We start from the raw sequence: 18,641 nt of genomic DNA, 5'->3' as shown, positions 1-18,641 counted from the left end.
TGGAGAAACTTGTTTTGCATGAAAAACAAACAAACAAACATAACAAAAAAAAAAAAAAAAAAAAAAGAAACCCTCAAATAGAACTGCAAAACAAACCCATTGCAAATAGAACTGTTGCTTGAAGGTTTTAACTTTAATCCTACAGTGGTCAAACAATAAACCATATCACTCCCGTAATTTCAGCAAAAAACATGAATATGTAATTCAGTGGTTTCACAGAATCCCCGAAGGGCTGAGGCTGGCAGGGGCCTCTGGGTCCATCTGGCCCAACCCCTGCCCAAGCAGGGACACCCAGAGCAGGCAGCTCAAGGACATGTCCTGGAGTTTTTGGATATCCCCACGGAGGAGACCCCACAGCCTGTCTGGGCAGCCTGTGCCAGGGCTCCCTCACCCGCACAGCACAGAAGGGCCCCTGGTGCTCAGATGGAGCCTCCTGTGTGCAGGGTTGTGCCCACTGCCTCCCATCCCATCACTGAACACTCCTGGGTAGAGGCTGGCCCATCTCATCCTCCCTTCAGATAGTTATATAATGGTAATATCCCACCAAGCTAGACTCTCTTTTCGTGAGCAGTCCTGTTCCACACAGCACAGAGGTTGCAGTTCCTTTCTCATCCTCACGACCTTTCACTGAACTCTCTCTGGTAGCTCCATGTCTCTCCTATACCAGGCAGCCCAGAATTTGACACAGTACTCCAGGTTTCCCAATTCCAAGGAAAATTTAATTCTCACTTGTCTAACATGCAATGATTGCAAAAATGTGTTAAATTCGACATAAGAGAGACTCATGGTACTTCTCCCTGCATCTTCTCCAAGCCACCTGAAGATTTATGATTGGGTGACGTTCCTAAGGAACGTGAAACACAAGTTCAACTTCCTCCGAGACGAGCATCTCCAATTTCTCTTTTACTGAGAAAAAATAAGGACACTAACACTTCTGTGGCAGGGAAGGAACCTGGGGCATGATTTCAGAGGTCCTGTTCCTGGAAGAAACACCAACCTGAGGGCCCATACCTCACACCTCCATGCTGCTCCCTTCCTACCCCTGCTACATCCTACTGTTTGTTTTGGAATAAATGCTTATGAGGTAGGGTGGTAAAACTTCCAAACAAACAAAGCTATTTTTAGCCTGGATCAGTTGACTGACACAGTTTACAGGGTACAGGGAACAGTTGTATCGGCACCACAGAGGACCAAACAGAGGGCAGAAACAAGCAAACATGAACAGTAAGTTTCTGCATTATCACAGAGGAATTCCTAAATTTATATCTGGGTTCCAGTGTTTTTATGAGACTGAAGATTAATTTCCAGCACTGTAAAACAGGTGTCATTTTAAGGAATAAGCAGAAGCAACTAAAGGGACTGTCAGTATAAAATTCATAAAAAAAAATTGTGTGGTTGTAGTCCTTTTTTTTCTCTGTCTGTATGTACAGTTCCTGGTGTGTATGTTTACATACGTATATGTAAACATACACAGATTTAAGAGCCACTGTAACTTTCTACAACCCACTTTTATATTTAAAAATTTACGTAGCACCGGAGGCCCTCAAAATCGTAGGGCAGTGGCTCGAACTACGTCTTTCTGCCTGACCAGAGGCGCTCTCACAAACCCTTGTCTCGTGCGCGCACACCGTCAGCTACAGCTCGGGCCACACACTGGACTTTCGGTAGAGGTCTCTCTACTGAAGAAAAATAATAATAACAATAATAATGATAATAACAATAACAAAACAATAACAACAATAATAATTATAAATATATTTTTAAAAATAAAAAAAAATAAAAAGAATGCAGCAGCAGCAAAAATTATACGGTGATTTCCAGTGTTATTTCGAGGCGAATGGGGAGGCAGTGGAAGAGCAGACACGCGCCCTCTAAAAAATTAACAGGAAATTAAGAGCCGCCGGCGGGGGGGAGGGGGGAGGAAGGGGGCAGCGCCACGGTGCCCGTACGGGGGCAGGGATCCCCGGGAAGGCGGCGCCGCGAGGAGCCGAGGCGGCCGCCCGCAGGCCGGGCAGGACCACCCCCGACCCCCCCCCCCCCCCCCTCCTGGAGGCCCGGCGGCGGTCGTGAGGCCGAGCCGGGACGGACACACGGACGGACGGACACACGGACACGCGGCCCGGCCGTGCCCTCACGGCGGCCCCGGGCAGGCCTCAGGCCCCGCGGCCCCCCCCCCGCGGGCCGCCTCCACCTCCGCCTCCGCCTCCACCTCCACCTCCGCCGCCGGTGCCGCCGGTGCCGGGCGCTGCGTGGCGGCGGGCAGGGGGCGGGGGCGGGGCCCAGGGCGCGGTGCCGTTACCTGGCGGGCGGCAGGCGGGCCGCCGCGCGGAGCCTCGCAGCCGCTGACATTGAGAGGGACGCCGCCATGACGCTCGGCGCAGCCGCTGGGGGGACGGACGGCGGCGGCGCTGGGACAAACCTCCTCCGCCCGGACACAGGAAACGCGAGGGCGGGCGGGGAGGGAGGGAGGGAGGGGGCGGGCAGGCAGGCAGCGGGGGGGGGGGGGGGCGAGCACCCTCCTCACACCGCCCTCCTGCTGTCCTCAGCGAAGGACGTGGGGCCTGAAGGGCTTCAGAAGGGCCCTGTCAGGCCTCACAGCACCCTTGGGTGCGGGGCACCCCGGGGTGGCAGAGCTCTGCTGTGTCTTCTTGCACGTCTTGACCTATTTCTTAGTTTTTCTGCTTAAAATACGCTCAAGTGCTTGTTGCACTACAATAAACATGTATCTAACATGCTGTGCGTGTAGGAGCCCTGCTTTGACTTTACACCAATTCTGGACTTACTTCCCGTAGTCGGACAAGGAAGATAAACCAATTCTAGACTTGTTTCCTATAGTCAACGAAGGAAGACAGGCAAGGCCTCTGTTCTCTTAAAGTTGAGTCATATTTTTAATGCACTAACTGTAAAAAGGCAAGGAAATAACAGTGCTCACGTCCTGGAATATGACGCTTCACTCACAGTTAAAGAAGATAGATTGCTGTAAAAGAAGAGTCAAGCACTGTGGTACTCGGTGCCAAAACCTCAAATGACCTACACTGTCCGGAAACGCATGGTGCGAAAGCACAGGGTTAGAGAGGGATCTGCAACGCTGTGAAGGACTGAAAAGTTTCTGGTTCTGGGGAAGAAAGTTCCACAATCTTAACACCATTTTATTTATTTTGAATTCTTTTGCCATTTTTGAACACAAACAAACTTACCTCAAGTTTCATTTTTACTGAAAAACTGGAAAAATACTAAGAAGCGTTAAACGTTAAACAAAAAGTTGTGAAACTCCTACAGGAGGAAAAATTAGTTTTGTCTACTGGTTTGTGAGTTGCTCCAAGAGAAGCCTGACTTTTTCTATCTTGCGCAGTTTCACAAGATAAGATACAAAAATTCTACACAAGCAAGTTAATCCAGTGCTTTCTTGTCCCAAATAAAAGACAGAAGAATAATAGTTCTAATGAAAAGTTAAACAAACTTTGAACAAATGTTTTCTGCAGTTATCAAATCAACAGAACATTAATTTCCAATGAGAACAAACAAACAACACCCTTTTGTATTATATAATGCTAATTAAACGTCAGACCTGGAGCCACTATTTCATAGTCTTTGTATTAGGCAAAGGTTGCAAAACAGTTTCTGTTGTAAATCATCCTGTTAGAGTGTTCCACTCACATACGTAATTTTCTACACTTTTTTCCCGTCAACCATTTCAGAAATGAAAAGTATACTAATTTTCTTTTTCAAAACAGCAGCTATGCAGAAAAAGAGGAAAAATGAAAAATCATTCTGGGCAGCATAGCACAAAGACAGTAAGGACAGTGCTTTACAAATTGGGTGCTTTTATGGATAGGAGTATTTAAAAGGAATTTTTCCATCATTAGTAAATATGGTCAAAGTCAGATGTAATAAGACAGACAGCAGGGGTAATCCTGTAGCAATGATTAATTGAACATGGCCTATATGGAAAGGTGACAGCTTGTGTTAAATGTCAGTGGGAAAATACACCGAACCTTTGCGCTTACTAGTTTTTCTTCAAGTGTTTTGAGAGAAGGGCTTGAAAAACTCTGTTCCCTGAAGTTCTATGATTTTTTTTCAATGTATCAGCTACCAACCTAATAATGCATGTTCTCTCTCATACCGAACGTTCATTCACATTCAGATAGACAGAGTAGGAATATCTGCCTCTCAGAAAACTCAAGAACTTTTATTCCCCTCTTCCAAAATCTTTTTCTAGTGGCCTCAGTGATGGTAGGTTATAGGAGGCCTTCACACCAGCTCACGTTTGATTCAGTTAATCTAAACTTGTACCTTCTGTGATGCCTCAGCAAGGAGAAGTCTGTTGTTCCCTGGAAGCAGGAAAAGATTAAAACTGTTCTAAGGCATCAGCTGGTGAAGAGTCGTTTGCTGAGGCCAGTTGCTCTTGAAGGTCCAAATGTAAACTGAGGCAAGCTGTTTGATTCTGTCTATTTTCCATCAGTTGTCAGATAATCACAGCTCATCTGAAGACCTCTGGAGTGGACCCAGCTTTCAGGGTTTTTTCATCTGCTGTCTTCTTTCACTGTCAGAGGTGGAAACAGCAGTTTGGGCAGCATGCAAGTGCATCACATGGCTCTCTTTGAACTCCTGCTCTTCCTGGTACCTTTCCAGTGGGTGATGGGGAAAGGACAGGGAAATACCATGGGGCAGCTGGAGCTTGGAGCTGCCACTTTATTAACTGCATCCATAAAAGGAAGGTGCCAAAATCAGGAGCTGCCTTTGGCAGCTGGGGGAACAGGACTGTCTTGTGCTAGATCACAGCGACTGATGGGTGTGAGCATGTGCGCAAGTGAACGTGCTGCTAATTGCTAGCACAGTCCCTGGAAAGGTTTTGGCCCAGGCCAATTAGCACCGTCCCAAACAATGTCTGAGCACAGTCTGGGAACCAGCGTGAGCCTGGGACTGTTCCTAATAAGCAGTGTGGATGAGGCCATTCTGGGTTTTGGATTGTGTTTTTGGAGCTGGGGAGAAGAGCAGAAAGAGTTTAGTTCTACGGATGTGAGCTGTGCCACGTAAGCTGAGCTGTATCAGGGGTACAAAAGGGTCCTTGGACTGTTTATTTACTAATATAAATGTAACCATAGCATTTGTTGCTGAAGTATTATTGTATAGTAGTCACAAACACGAGAGACTATTTCTAGACAAATAACCATAGTTCTCCAGAGACAGCATGTGTGGCAATTCCAAGCACACAGTTTACCGTGAAATTAATATGCACCAACAGTCCCTTGCAGTCTGGTGCCTCAGAAAGGGCAAGAGATACGAGTTTTTCTCTTTCCCACTATAGGAAATAGACCTTAGAAATAGACCTCTAAGATATTCCTGTAAAGTTGTAAATTAGGTATATACTGTTTTATGTGACTGGCTTAACTTTGTGTAAATGTATTCTTATATATGATATAAGACCTTCTTAATCATTGCGTCTTAGGTCAAACTAATCAATTTGTGTGCGTATACACAGTCTTAGAAAATAAAGCTTTACATGCAGTATTCCCCCAAATAATACAGTAAGTTAGTTTTTGAGGTGACTGCAAAAGAATCATTCGACATCCATACTTTCATGAAGGCTTAAACTTTTCATTCATAATTCTGGCTGCAAGCTGGTCTTCTGTCACTGATATACTGTGAAACACTGTCCCTCAAGACTGAAACAGTTTATGTGCCAGCACTTATTGTGCTGTACAGTATGCTCACAGTTTCTATTGTCTCTCTCTATGAGAAAGCTTATTAGCTTAACTATGCAGGGTTAGAGTCATATTTTCTCTTCACATATGTGAACAGCACACATTGTGAGAATCTGAGAGGAAAATCTAACCTTTTGCTTTTTTTCTGTACGAATAAGGTTGCACAATTTTACTCTATGCCCAAGGAAATCGAGTCAGATGCAAATAATTTCATAGTCTCAAATAAACTGCAGTTAGAAGTGAGAAATCTAGAGATATTCCTTAGTGAATTGTTTTGAATTGTTACATTTTATCCTGGGTGGCTTGTAGGAACTATTCAGGAAACAAAGTCATCATTCTCAAAGATCTTGACAGCCCTGTGTGGCAGAGCAGTGGTAGAAAAGGGGTACAAGACACAAGCAAACTGATTATACTGGTTACAGCTACATGTATTCTCACTCAGTTCCATGTTGTGTGTTGGCTGTATTGCTTTTATGTACAGAATCGATCATTTAAGTGTTGGATAACTCTCAGATTCTGACCCTTTGTATATCTAAGCATGGCGGTAGCTTAACATGTACTTAGTTATTAACATTACCTTTTACAGGACTGGAACTTAGTCTTTCAAATACCAATTTTTATTTTGAAAAGCATGTTTTGGCTTTGTAAGAGCTCACTCTGTAAGTAGTGCTTCTGTTGGCTCCGTTTTACCCACAGTAATTTCTTTTGCTGGTGAAATATCAGCTGCGGTTACCCTTAGAAGTTTTTTTGTTTGTTTGTTTGTTTTTCCAAGCATTTGCAGTCGGACAAAGACTATTTCTCTTATATAGTTATTTACAAACCTTACCATGCTTTCAGTGCCAGGATAAATTTGATGGAAGATTGTGTCCCAAATGTCAATTTCTGCGTTAAAAGATGAGTGATCATAAGAACATGATGTTTGGGGATTTCAGTATTTATTTACATTCTCTACATGGCAGCCAGGTTGGTAAGGAAGATGACAATATTCTCAAAGTCTGATTGCAAATGAAATTTAAAATGCAGTCGGAGCTGTCTGGATTTAATTTCTCTCTCTCTCTCCCCCCCCTCTCTCCTCCTCCCCCCCCCCCCCCCCCATATGGGAGAATAAAACATCTCAGCTCATACAGGAGAAAAAAATTAAAACCAGGCAACGCCAGCTCCATTGTAAGCTTCACATGCAATCAAACGGTCTCGCAGGGAAACTCCCCTTCCTGACTGCACTGCTGCCACTTGTGAACTACAATTAAAAAAAAAAAAAATCACTTTTTATACTCCCTGCTTTCAAGCTAGACATTGACATGTGAACCAAAATCTTTTTAACTATTGCCCGGGAGGCCACCAAAGAATCCCAGCTGACCCCCTGCCATCAGAGTGAGTGATGGTAGGCTGCTGGTGTTGCAGCTCACTTCCCTCGGGCTGCCACCCTGAGAGATCCCACCATCCACCCTCGGTGTGAGTGACATTAGCCCACTGGGCTTTGAAAACACTTTTCAGGTCGGTCATCGCGGAGAGATAGCTTCCTTCACACACAGCATCAGGGTGAGTGACGTCAGGCCGCTGGGGTTTAAAATACAGACCCTCAGGCTTGCTAAGCTGACACTGCTGAGAAAACTGCTTTTATTGTTTTACATCAGCAGGGACCTCTTTGTCTTTTTTTGTATTGTTTACTTAGAAGCCAGCCTCCCCCTTCCCTGTCTCCCACCCCAGACAATTATTAACATCTGTAGGGTAATTTCTAGTGTTTTTTTTTTTTTTTTTTTTTTTTGTTTGTTTGTTTGTTTGTTTTTTGTTTTGTTTTGTTTTGTTGTTTTTTTGTTTGTTTGTTTTTTAACTGGAGGTGAAGCAGATTTTAGTCTTTGAATTTTTATAGCCATCTGCTTTCTCACATGATTTTTGAAAGATCCTGGGTGTGCCTGAGTACTTGTTAGTGGGAGTGTCTTAGCATAATAAAAGGAGAGTAGTTCTTAGAGATTCTGTTCCTTTTAGCCATCCTGGATGGATAATGCTAATATTAATCATTCTTCCATCAGAATTTTTCCTGAGGTTCGTGGACTTCAGGAAATGTTCCTCCCTAGTCTTGACTGAATATAAGTCTGGCTGGTCCTTGGTCTTTCGATTCGTGATACAAAAATTAAAAGCTTCCTCTGTAGCCAACCACCATAGGAAACCTGATCAGGTTTCATTAGGAAACCTGGTGTTTCTGATATTATTTTATCAGCTCTAAATTGTGGTGATGAGATTTTAGGGTCTTTGTGAAGTTATGTATAGGAATTAGGATAAGCCCCCCTAAACTGGTTAATGTGAAAGATAAAGGTTTAAAACTGTAATTATATAATACTGCCGAACAGACTAAGTCATAGAATGGTAAGTAGTGCGTTGGAACTGCCATTTTTCTAAACTCTATTTCCATTTCATTCAAAATCAGAAACTGTTTCTTAATGTATTACTGAAAAGAAGTAATAAAAAAATACATATATTTTAAAGTTTCTAATTCTTTATGAAAACAGCAGCCAGGTGAGCTAAAATAAACATAACTATTTGAGAATTTATATACATATATTTTTTTTACTGTTTGCCATTTGAAGCTCACTTTATCAGTGATCTCATCGTCACTTAGATGCATAAACACATTTTGTAGTCAGATTTTACAAGAAGTACCATCACTCTGTAAGAGAAATTTAAGTTTTTTTAAAAGTAGTTTTAAAGTATTCTCTCTCTCATTCAGTTTACCTAATTTTAAGGAATAGCATCTACTATGATACTAAATGTCACCAGTTTCATTGAACTAAGAGGCTTTTTAGTGGTTTTGGTAGATTAACAGAGAATTATTAAAATATGTAGTAACAATTAATTTTTATGAAGCAGCCAGGCTGTCCAATAAGAAACGTGAAAATAATTTGCTTTAGCTTTATGAGAACTGAATTAGAAAGCTTCTAAGGTGCTTCTAATGATAGGAATGCAGGAGAGAATGTCATCAAGTCCTCTAAGCTGAAGTTCTCATCCTGAATAATATCCTTAAATTTAAGTTTGTTTTTTTTTTTCAACTCAGAAATGTTCTCTGAAAGACACAGTTTTGATGAGCTTGATGATATTCAGTGGTAGGAAACACCATAAGACAGTTATGAGTTGTATGGCATTTTTTGAAATTGTATTCCTAATGTTTTCATTATCTCCACATCACTTTCATATAAACAGGACTTTCAAGGGTGGCTGCTTTTTTATGGCCCATACGAAATGAAGCAGGAGCTGGATCCTGGGCTTCCCCAGTTCAGAACCAGAGTCTGAACACCTACTGTGCTGCAAAATTAACAAGAGTTTTTTTTCTTTCTCCTGCTGTGACACTCCGCCATTCGCCATTGTGCTCCTGTTTTCTTGACCAGACTGAAGAAAACCCTATTTCTTGCTCTTTCCAGGTGTTGGTGTGTTGCTCAGAGCTCACTGATGAGCAGGCTTTCATGCTGGCAACATATCCCAACAACTTCCATGGCTCAGTTCTTCTGGGAAAGGGTAAGTGTTCAGATCTCTACAGTTCAGTGGTTCCCCTCCCATGGAAATCCCCATGTCTCCATCTGCTGAGAAGATTGACTGTATACGTTATATGGGGATGGAGTCATCTATCACAGACCTGGTGTTACAAACCCTTCTGTTCAGAAATGTGAAGGTGGGCTTAGAGTATCATGAGTTTTTTATTTATTTATTTATTTATTATTTTTCAATAATAAAAATATGGGTTACCTCCAGATTTTAGGGCCTTTTTGTTTTACTCAGTTTGCATATTCAAATTATCCTACAGAACCATGAATGTTATTTTGGATCTTTGTTGTAAAATGAAAATTACATTTTCTCTTAAACACACAGTTTGACAGTCTAAGAGTCACAAGAGTTGCCAAAAAGTCTGTAATATCTGTGACTGTCCATATAGAAATGAGGGGTGGATGTCCCTGTAGTAACTGGAATCTGAAATCAAGAGACAGCAAAAAGAGGAAGGCATTATCCCAATTGGGTTATGCTTGCTTTGTCTCTGAGTGCTTTGCATAAGGAATTACAGATTCTGTAATTGTCTTAAGCAGTGGCGTGCTGGTGTAGAAAAGGCCATACATGCACTTCTGCACCTTCTGTATTTGGATGGAAGTGATCAAAATCTGACACTGTAGTACAGCCCGCTGTATTGTACTTCAATTGTGACCATCACTGTATTAACTGTACAGGGTATGTGGTTTTGGTGACACAATGAGTTTCTACAGAAAGGATTGTGGTGCCAGGAAAATAATATGATTTCTGTAAAGCAGCTGTTGGAATTCTTAAGGATTAATGATTCTGTTTCCATGGAAGTAAATGACGAAAGTATATATTGGCAGAATATTTTCTAAATAGAATATTTAGAAAAATTCCAGGAGAAAAGAAATTCTGGCTCATTTGTAAGAGAAGATAATGAAGAATGTCCTGGTTTTACTTACTACACTGGTAGAAGACCATTATACCCTCTTCAGAATAACTACTGGACAGATTACATGCTGAGGAATACATTTTTAATACAGATTCTTGGCAGTGGCAGCTTTAGCTTGAATGCCACATCTTTCCCAAAATGTGTTGTTATTTTTATAAATTAAGATACCTGATTGCTTAATTAATTTTCTCAATTAATTTTCCCTTCTCTAAATGGCTTTCTTTAAACACTTGTTTAGTGATTGAATCACAATGACACCTGTGATGCGCATCATGTTTCCTACCTGCTAAGATACTATAGCTTGTATAAAACTAATCACAAAAACATTCAGAAAAAGGATGTCTACTTACATATATAGTTTTGTACTAACGCCTGAGCTGTACTTTGTCATTAGTAGTGTACGTATCTGATTATGGGATTATCATTGTGGTAGTCATGTAATTTCTATTGGATACTATAATTTGTCTTCATGATGGAAAAAAGTGCTATAAATTAGTTATTTCACCCCATTTGTTTTTTTCTTTTTGAGGTAATAGCACATAATCTAACAATAACAGTAGGACTATGAATGCCACAAGGTTTTGACTTACAAGAAATAGGTAAGTTATTAATTTTGGAGAGTATAGTTTACCAAATCAAACTTCAGAGTCTTAACATGAAATGATAAATTGTAGGCCTGTTTCAGCATTGGGGTAAAATGGGATGGTTCAGTCCTTTGCCTAAAAGGTTTAACATATTAATTGGTCCTATCTGCCATTCAGCTGCAGGACACTGTTATATTGAGGAAGAGGATACTTACATGTATATCCATCAGGAAGCAGTGGCAAAGCAGAAGTGATATTAATTCCCTGAAAAATAAAACGGAACTTTTATTTTGAGATAAAATAAATCATTTAAAATATATTTTAAAATCCCTAATCATATAATTAATTAGTTCTTTTAATTTGGGGTCATTTTTATTTTATTTTCTATGACATTTTCTTGATAAAATTGTTGTCTTGGTTTTGTATCAGATTTAGTTTTCACCAAAGGCAGTTCTATTTAAACACCTATATATACGTATATTTATTATATATTATATATATATATTTCATCTGAAACAGAAAGTGTTAGACACAATAGTTCTTTTCCATCAAGTTCAGTATTACTGGTGAGTTTAATTTTAGCTAATACAGTAAAGTTATTCAAATATGTGCCTTTTGATGCTGATACTACCATGTCAGGATCGAGTAGGGGAGAACCTAATTCACCCATGTGTTGTTTCACATGAACGGTTTATATCAATGGTCATATAGATCATCACTTTTTCTCTTCCTGCTCTTCAGTGAAACAGTTAAGCATTTGCTAGATTAATTGGCTTGTGAAATTACCTCATCCTGGACCTTTCCTAATTTTATTTGTATATTTATTATTCCTCTCCTTTTTTCACACATTTGTTCTGACCTCTAAGCCATACATTAGCAATTACCTTTTGAGTCACTTCAGAGAATATATTTTTGGAGAGATTAGCTCATTCCAGGAAGAAAGCAGAAACAGGTTTAAATAGAGACTTTATCAAAGAGACCTGTAATCCCTTTTGTGTCTGTGTATTATTCTTGTCAATTCAGAAAGCATAAAAAAAAAAAATTAACACTACTTGTCTCATATATTTTTTGTTATATATCCTTGAAGTTTACAGTTTATTCCCTTTTTATAAACAACAGGCTAAATATTGCTATAGTTCTCATATTCCTTTCTTTACTCTTTATTTGCCATGTGAGACTTTGGAGACCCTTCCTCTTTCTCATTTTCTATTTCCCTCATAAGAAGGTGAAGGGTAGTAATACCACAACAGGGTAATAAATTCCCTGTACACGTGTACATGTCAGCAGTCACAGAAATTGTGACTAAAATGACAGATACAATAAGTATTCTTCAGGGTCTTTTGTTAGTTTGGATTTAGGTCACAAAGTGTATTTCCCAGGCTGTCATTCTACGATGAGCCAGTCTGACGACATAAATGTTGTTTTAGCTTTTTCAGAGCCTCAGCTATGTAACAGCATTGAATTAATAGTTTTCAGAACTTTTTAAGTGTTCCTAACAATCCACATTAAGCCATAAAGATTAATTTTTAAACAGTACTTTTCCTGCTTAAATCCTCAGCCCATGTTTCCATATGGTTTCATTTTAATGCCCATGATTCCATACTTCTATTATTGCTTGCCCCCTTTTACTGGAATTCACTGGAGGAAAGTGCTATTAGGGTTTTCCTTTTGCAGAAGGGAATAGTTGTTCTGAAAAGAGAGAGCAAGATGAAATAAAAGGGTACATTTATGAACAAAATGGACATAATAGTCAAGGTTTTCTATTGAATCTTTGTGGTCTAGAGAGGATCACTGGCATTCTGAATGAGAACAAAGGCTCTCAGAAACAAAAATAAATTCCAACATTTTCTGGAAGTCTAAATTTTATCTTATGCCTCATGCTTCTTTCTAGTTTTGATGAATCTTAGACATGGTAAATATATATATTCACAAAGATTATTTTTGTTAAGCTACACGACAACTGTGTAAGTAAGGTTCAGAGAGTTTAGAGAGCTTTTACCTTCATATTTGGATACTAGAGGTACCACTAATTTATATTACCTCATTAGAAATGCATATTAAAAAATAGACACATTTTGAACACATTTTAGCCTGAAAGACTTTGTAAAGTCTCATCAGGTGTGTTTCAAACCCAACTGTATTTCTCACATTCACGTAATATAAGTCCTGTGTATGTTCAGTGGAGATATTCATGGCCCTAAATAAATTTGAAACATACTAAAATGCATTGCTGAATTGACCTATCTGATTCCAGTGAAATTAAATGTAAACCAAAACTAAGATCCTCAAATGACAAGGAATGAATACAAAAAAGTACAACTTCCAAAAGATAATGATTAAAAAATAAAATAAAATAAAATAAAATAAAATAAGCTTGTCACAATTTTCTGCTTGGATTTAAAAAAAAATGCAAAATTTTGCAATGACTTGAAATACTCTTTATTTACAAATTTGGAAATTGCACTTCAGAAGGATTATTAGTATCTCCTTCACAGAGGAGTTTTCCCTTTCCTTAGTTTTTTGTGTTTAAAATCACTGACAAAAGTGTTGAAACTTGTTCTTAAATGTTTCTGATCTTCAATTTCTAGAGATAATTCTTGAAAAATGTCCAAGTTACAAAGTCCATACACAGCATTCACCATTTCTGTATTTAAATAGTGATCACTATGTGACTTGTTAGCAGGGAAAATTAGATACTCAGAAAAAAAAAAAAAAAAGACTGACATTCAACTGTGTTTAGCTGCCAATTATTTACTACAAAATAAAAGTGAATTTGAGGAATTCTTATGTAAGAATTACTTGTATATATATATAATATATTGTATAAGTTACTTTGAGCTTTGCCTTGAATAATTATCTTTATGGCCCTTTCCATCACCACAGCCTTCAGCTGTAAGGGTCTCCCAAAGAAGGAAAAGCCTATGTTTTCCTTCCCTCATTCTTTCCTAAATCCTCTAGTGGCAGGTGTCCCTGCCCATGTTGGGGGGTTGAAACTAGATGATCTGTAGAATCATAGAATCACTTAGGTTGGAAAAGACCTCTAAGATCATCAAGTCCAACTGTTAACCTAGGACTCCCAAGTCTACCACTAAACCACATCCCTAAACACCTTATCTATGTCTTTTGAATACGTCCAGGGCTGGTGACTCAACCACTCCCCTGGGCAGCCTGGTTCAATGCTTCACAACATTTCCAGTGAAGAAATTTTTCCTAATATCCAACCTAAACCTCTCCTGTCACAACTTGAGGCCATTTCCTCTGATCCTATCACTTACTCCCTGGGAGAAGAGACTGACCCCCGCCCCACTACAGCTTCCTTTGAGGCAGTCATAGAGAGCAGTAAGGTCTCCCCTGAGCCTCCTTTTCTCCAGGCTAAATAACCACAGTTCCATCAGCTGCTTCTCATAAGTCTTGTTCTCTAGACCCTTCACCAGCTTTGTTGCCCTGCTCCAGCACCTCCATGTTCTTCTTGTAGTGAGGGGCCAAAACTGAACACAGCATTTGAGGTACAGCCTCACCAGAGCCAAGTATAGTGGGACAATCACTCCCCTTGCCCTGCTGGCCACACTGCTTCTGATAGGGGCCGTGATGCCATTGGTCTTCTTGGCCACCTGGGCACACTGCTGGCTCACGTTCAGACAGCTGTCAACCAATATCTCTAGGTCCTTTTCTTCCAGGCAGCTGTAAAGTCTATTCCAACTCAAAACATTCTATGATTCTGTGATTTATTATGGTTTAACTGTTGCCTTAAAAGGTTAAAAGTTTTCCATAGCAACTCAGATTTCTGTATTCAGATTTTCCTTTTATCAAATGGCTAAAGAGTTTTGCATTTATAGCTTTTCATTTTGAAGAACTGGAATAAGAAAATTAACTGCAATAGAAAATTGTTGAATACAGGTTACTGTGCTTTTAAGTCATATTTCTAGAAATAGTGGCAAGGTGTTATGGTCTTTTAAAACATATGTAGGGACTGAAAGGGATCTTCTAGCTCATCCAATCTCCTCCTATTTTAGGAAACTACATTATGTAATCTTTTTAATAAATTGTTGGAATTCTGTTTTAAGTTTATCTAGGCTATTTTTGCCCCAGTGCTCCTTCTGGAAGACTGCTGAAGAACTTTGTGCTCTTTGTATCCTGTCCTGGGGTTGTGCTTGACTTGTAGGATGCTGAAATCACACATTTGTCTTGTATTGTTGTTAGTAGTCCCTCAGTCTAGAGTCTCATTCTTTTTTTTTTTTTTTTTTTTTCTCTTGTAAATGTACTGGTCCAGTTCTTTGTAGGTGCTATCTGTGGTGTCTTCTGTACGGGTTATACAAGTATATCCTAACTTTGGTTATGAACATATGTACGCATGGACTTTTGTCATATCTTTACAAATATTTTAAGCATGATTTTTGAGGAACACTCTGGTTTGATACTTACTTTCTCAGGAATACTTGTGATCATCTCCTTTTTTGTCTTTCTGTACATTTTTCTTTACCTGCCTTACTGTTCTAATAATCCTCACCTTCCTCCACCATAACTTAAACTTTCCTTTATGGTATCATACCACATTTTATTTTTCTGATGACCAAGTGGGTTATTGCTATTGCATTTCCATTCTCTGAAAATATATTATCTCATCAAAGAATGACAGTATCTGACCACTCAATATCAGTGTGACAAGATGTTTGTCTAGCATTTTACCCATCTCTTCTTGGTTTCCTTTTTAATTAATTAGTTAATTTAATTATTGCCTTCTCTGTGACCTTTTGCACATTGGTAGGGTAATTCTAGCAAACCCATAGAAACCATCTGAAATGTGTAAGACAGAAATTAAACTTTGCTTACTGATGGAAAAAGACCATGTTGGGATGTAAATATCAGTGAAAGTTTAAGTACCTTCAGATGAAAATAAGCTCCAAACTCAGATTTCCTAGGGAATGTTTTTTATTTTGAGTTGATTCTAGCCTAGTCCAATTCTGTGCTTGTTTTTATATTATTCATTCCCTTTTTGACAAGGCACCAAGTCCTGCTTTTCTTTTCTTCCTTTTTTTTTTTTCTTTTTTTTTTTTTTTTCAGCATAGGTCATCCTCCTTTGTTTATAGCAAAAATAGGTGGAAAGGAGCCATCAGAAGTATATAACACAAGGTCCTTTTTATTTCCACATCATTCCACCTAAATATATGGAAGAAGGTTGTATTTCTTTCTAGTATCCTGGGCCCTGATTTCCCTATCACCAGTGTCTGACAATAGAATTACAGTTAGAATACAATTACTATGCAGCCTGTCAAAAGATGTCTTGAAGACCTTTTGCAGAAGTGTCTCATGATGACTGAAAAGGTAGTCTATTTTCAACAAAATATGTGAAGAGAATATATTTCTATTTGTTTATTTTCAGTGTTTTTTATATGAAAGGGCTTTTTTGTAAGATTAATCACAACAACCTAAACACTTAATGACTCTTGTTTTCTAACATCTAAGACCCCATAGTTTTGTGGATTTTGATTGTAAAATGCTACAAAAAAGATCCCTGGTGTTTTGCAGGATGGTTATAGTCAGTTTTCAAAACTCCCTTCTTTTTCATCTTATTTTTATTTAGACAGCAAAAAGTTACAGCTTTTGAAAATATGGGTGGCATTTTCTTTTATTTAAAGAGCATAATTTTTAGGGATGAATGTAATTTCCTTAGTAAAAAGCTTCTTGACTGAATCTTTTAATGGTGTGCAAGCAGTCTAGATTCCTTGATGGCAAAAAAGACATCTTTCCCTAAAATCATGTCAATAGAAAAATAGAACAGTCTTTTCTTCCACCATGCAAGGACCACTAATACGTGAGACCAAGACTTAATTTTCAGATGATATCAAGAGAATTTTACGGCAGATGTCTTCATTGGCAATTAGGGCTGCTGAAATAATTAATGAATCTAAGCAAATCACACTGCTAAAATTAGCCCGAGAAATGCAACAGTCGCTATTTTGTAGTTTTCCCTTGCCTTTCTTAGCGCTTACCTTTATATTGCTAGAGCCTGGATGTCATTTTTAGCAAGGCTGGTTGCCTATGTCCTTTGCAGTGAAAAGCTAATCTAAGATCATCAGCATGCCAGTAGCTAATACTTTCAAGTGGTTCTGCCCAGGACAGAAAGTTCTCCCACTGGAAGAATTTAGAGAACAACTCATCTTATTGCAGGAAAAAAATACATGATCTTCCTAAGAACACCACACTTCACATGCACAAAGCTCTCATGAGTAGAGGAGTAATACTGCACTGTGGCTCACTGGGCTTGGGCTAAGGTGGGTGCTCAAAATTGACTGTAGATACTGTAGATTTCTCCAGTTAGCAATACAGTAAAGTTTCAGAAGCTGTGTTTTCACTTCTTTCTCTTTTGCTCTTTTTTTCCCCTCCAGTCAATCAGCTACTATGTCTGTGAAATCCTGATGGAGACAAAGCAGCTCTTTTGTTGCTCTGTAGTATGAAGGTAATAGCATAGTCTCTGCTTAGTTAATTCTGGAAAACTAGCTTTCTCTCCAGTGGGGAGTTCCAAGACTGTACCTTTTAATTACTTGCTGTAAAACCAACTTTCTGGAATAAAAACAAAGCCACATAAGCCTTGTTTATGTGTTTTAACTCCCCTTGTTTGCAAGGACTAGTAGTCCATCTGGCTATTTTAATACGATTTATTGTCATACATTTTTCCTTTTTTTCATTCTTTTACTGATATATTTTGGTATTTTTCTTAACCTTGTAAAAATTGCTGTGATCCTTTCTAAAGCAAAGCTTCTTGATGTGTTTATGTTTAGTAGGTCAGATAAATTGTTCTCATGCAGACAGATCAGTGACACACAAGAAAGGAAATGTGAATTATCTGCCCACATCCCATAGTTTAGATAGCATCTCAGACTGAACTATGCACCTGGGATATTCCTAGTGATATCAGGAACCCACGAGGTGTGTCCAATAGTGCTTCATTCCTTCTTATTCTTTGTTTCAGTCCTCCTAGCTATGTTTGTGCATACAGCAGCTCTTTAATTTCAGCATGAAAGAAATTATTCCAAACAATTATTTACTAAGAGTGTCTCCACTCTTGAAGTAACATGTTGATTCCATGTACCATTGAGACTGTGTTTTGCAGTTCATTACTCAGAGTATCAAGACAGAATTGCCTAATAAGAGAAGCATAAGACAGGATGATTTGCATAGCTCACTTGAACTTCACAGTTTGCATTTCTGAACAGGAGAAAACGCCAAGACTCCATAAGGCAACTACTTATTCCAAATCTGGCACTTCTCCTATTCGGAAACACAGCTTGTGAAGTTCATTCGAGTTATTCAAATCAATCAATTTTTTTTTTTCCTGAGTACTTTAATAACAAGAACGTTTTCTGTTATTAGTATATTACTTGTATAATATTTGCATATTAAGATACTAATTGAATATATTCACTTACCTGCTATCTCTTTTTTCTGATTCTCCAAGAAAAATCTCGGCAGTGCTGTTAAAGGAGTGAGGAACATGGACAGGTTGATACATGTGTGCCTCTGCTAGAGAATTAAGATGAGTATCATGCACAACTCATTTGTGGCTTTGTCTTATGTCATTCCATCACTTGCAAGTTATACAAGTAACTCCTAGACCTTATAAGTGAGAGGTTTCACACATGCAGCATGTAAATCTGACTTGAAGGCTCTGTATGTATTAGTGAACAAAATGGACTGAGGACTATGCTTTGATCCCAAAGCTAACAGGAATGGCAAGGCCTCTGTCTGTGTGATTAGCATGTCTGCCCCTTACTCTGTGTGAGGTGTATTTGAGCTGCCTGTTGGGGATGACCCCTGGCCCGGGTGAATCTCTGGAATATGACTTTGAGTTGTGGGAGAGCAGTATCTGGCCTAACAGTTATATAACAAAATACAACAATTTCATGC

The 18,641-nt window shown here is 39.1% G+C and overlaps 1 protein-coding gene and 1 long non-coding RNA gene across 2 annotated transcripts in view; one reads left to right on the top strand and one right to left on the bottom strand.

Moving 5' to 3' along the window:
• NDUFS4 (NADH:ubiquinone oxidoreductase subunit S4) overlaps window positions 1–2,455 on the bottom strand; it is a 47,357-nt gene extending 44,902 nt beyond the window's left edge. Inside the window, exon 1 of the mRNA XM_084503804.1 lies at window positions 2,300–2,455. Coding sequence (XP_084359930.1) covers window positions 2,300–2,367 — 68 coding nt within the window. The 5' untranslated portion in view covers window positions 2,368–2,455. The remainder of the gene's footprint in view (window positions 1–2,299) is intronic.
• A 6,672-nt stretch (window positions 2,456–9,127) lies between these two features.
• On the top strand, window positions 9,128–18,285 carry LOC311427026. Its single transcript, XR_014687178.1, has 4 exons — window positions 9,128–9,212; window positions 10,682–10,751; window positions 17,123–17,193; window positions 18,193–18,285. It is a non-coding gene; the product is annotated as an uncharacterized lncRNA (long non-coding RNA).
• Window positions 18,286–18,641: the final 356 nt, after the last annotated feature.

This window comes from Aythya ferina, assembly GCF_964211825.1.
Source record: "Aythya ferina genome assembly, chromosome: Z".
Taxonomy (NCBI): Eukaryota; Metazoa; Chordata; class Aves; order Anseriformes; family Anatidae; genus Aythya; species Aythya ferina.
This window is presented reverse-complemented; position numbering and strand designations above follow the sequence as displayed.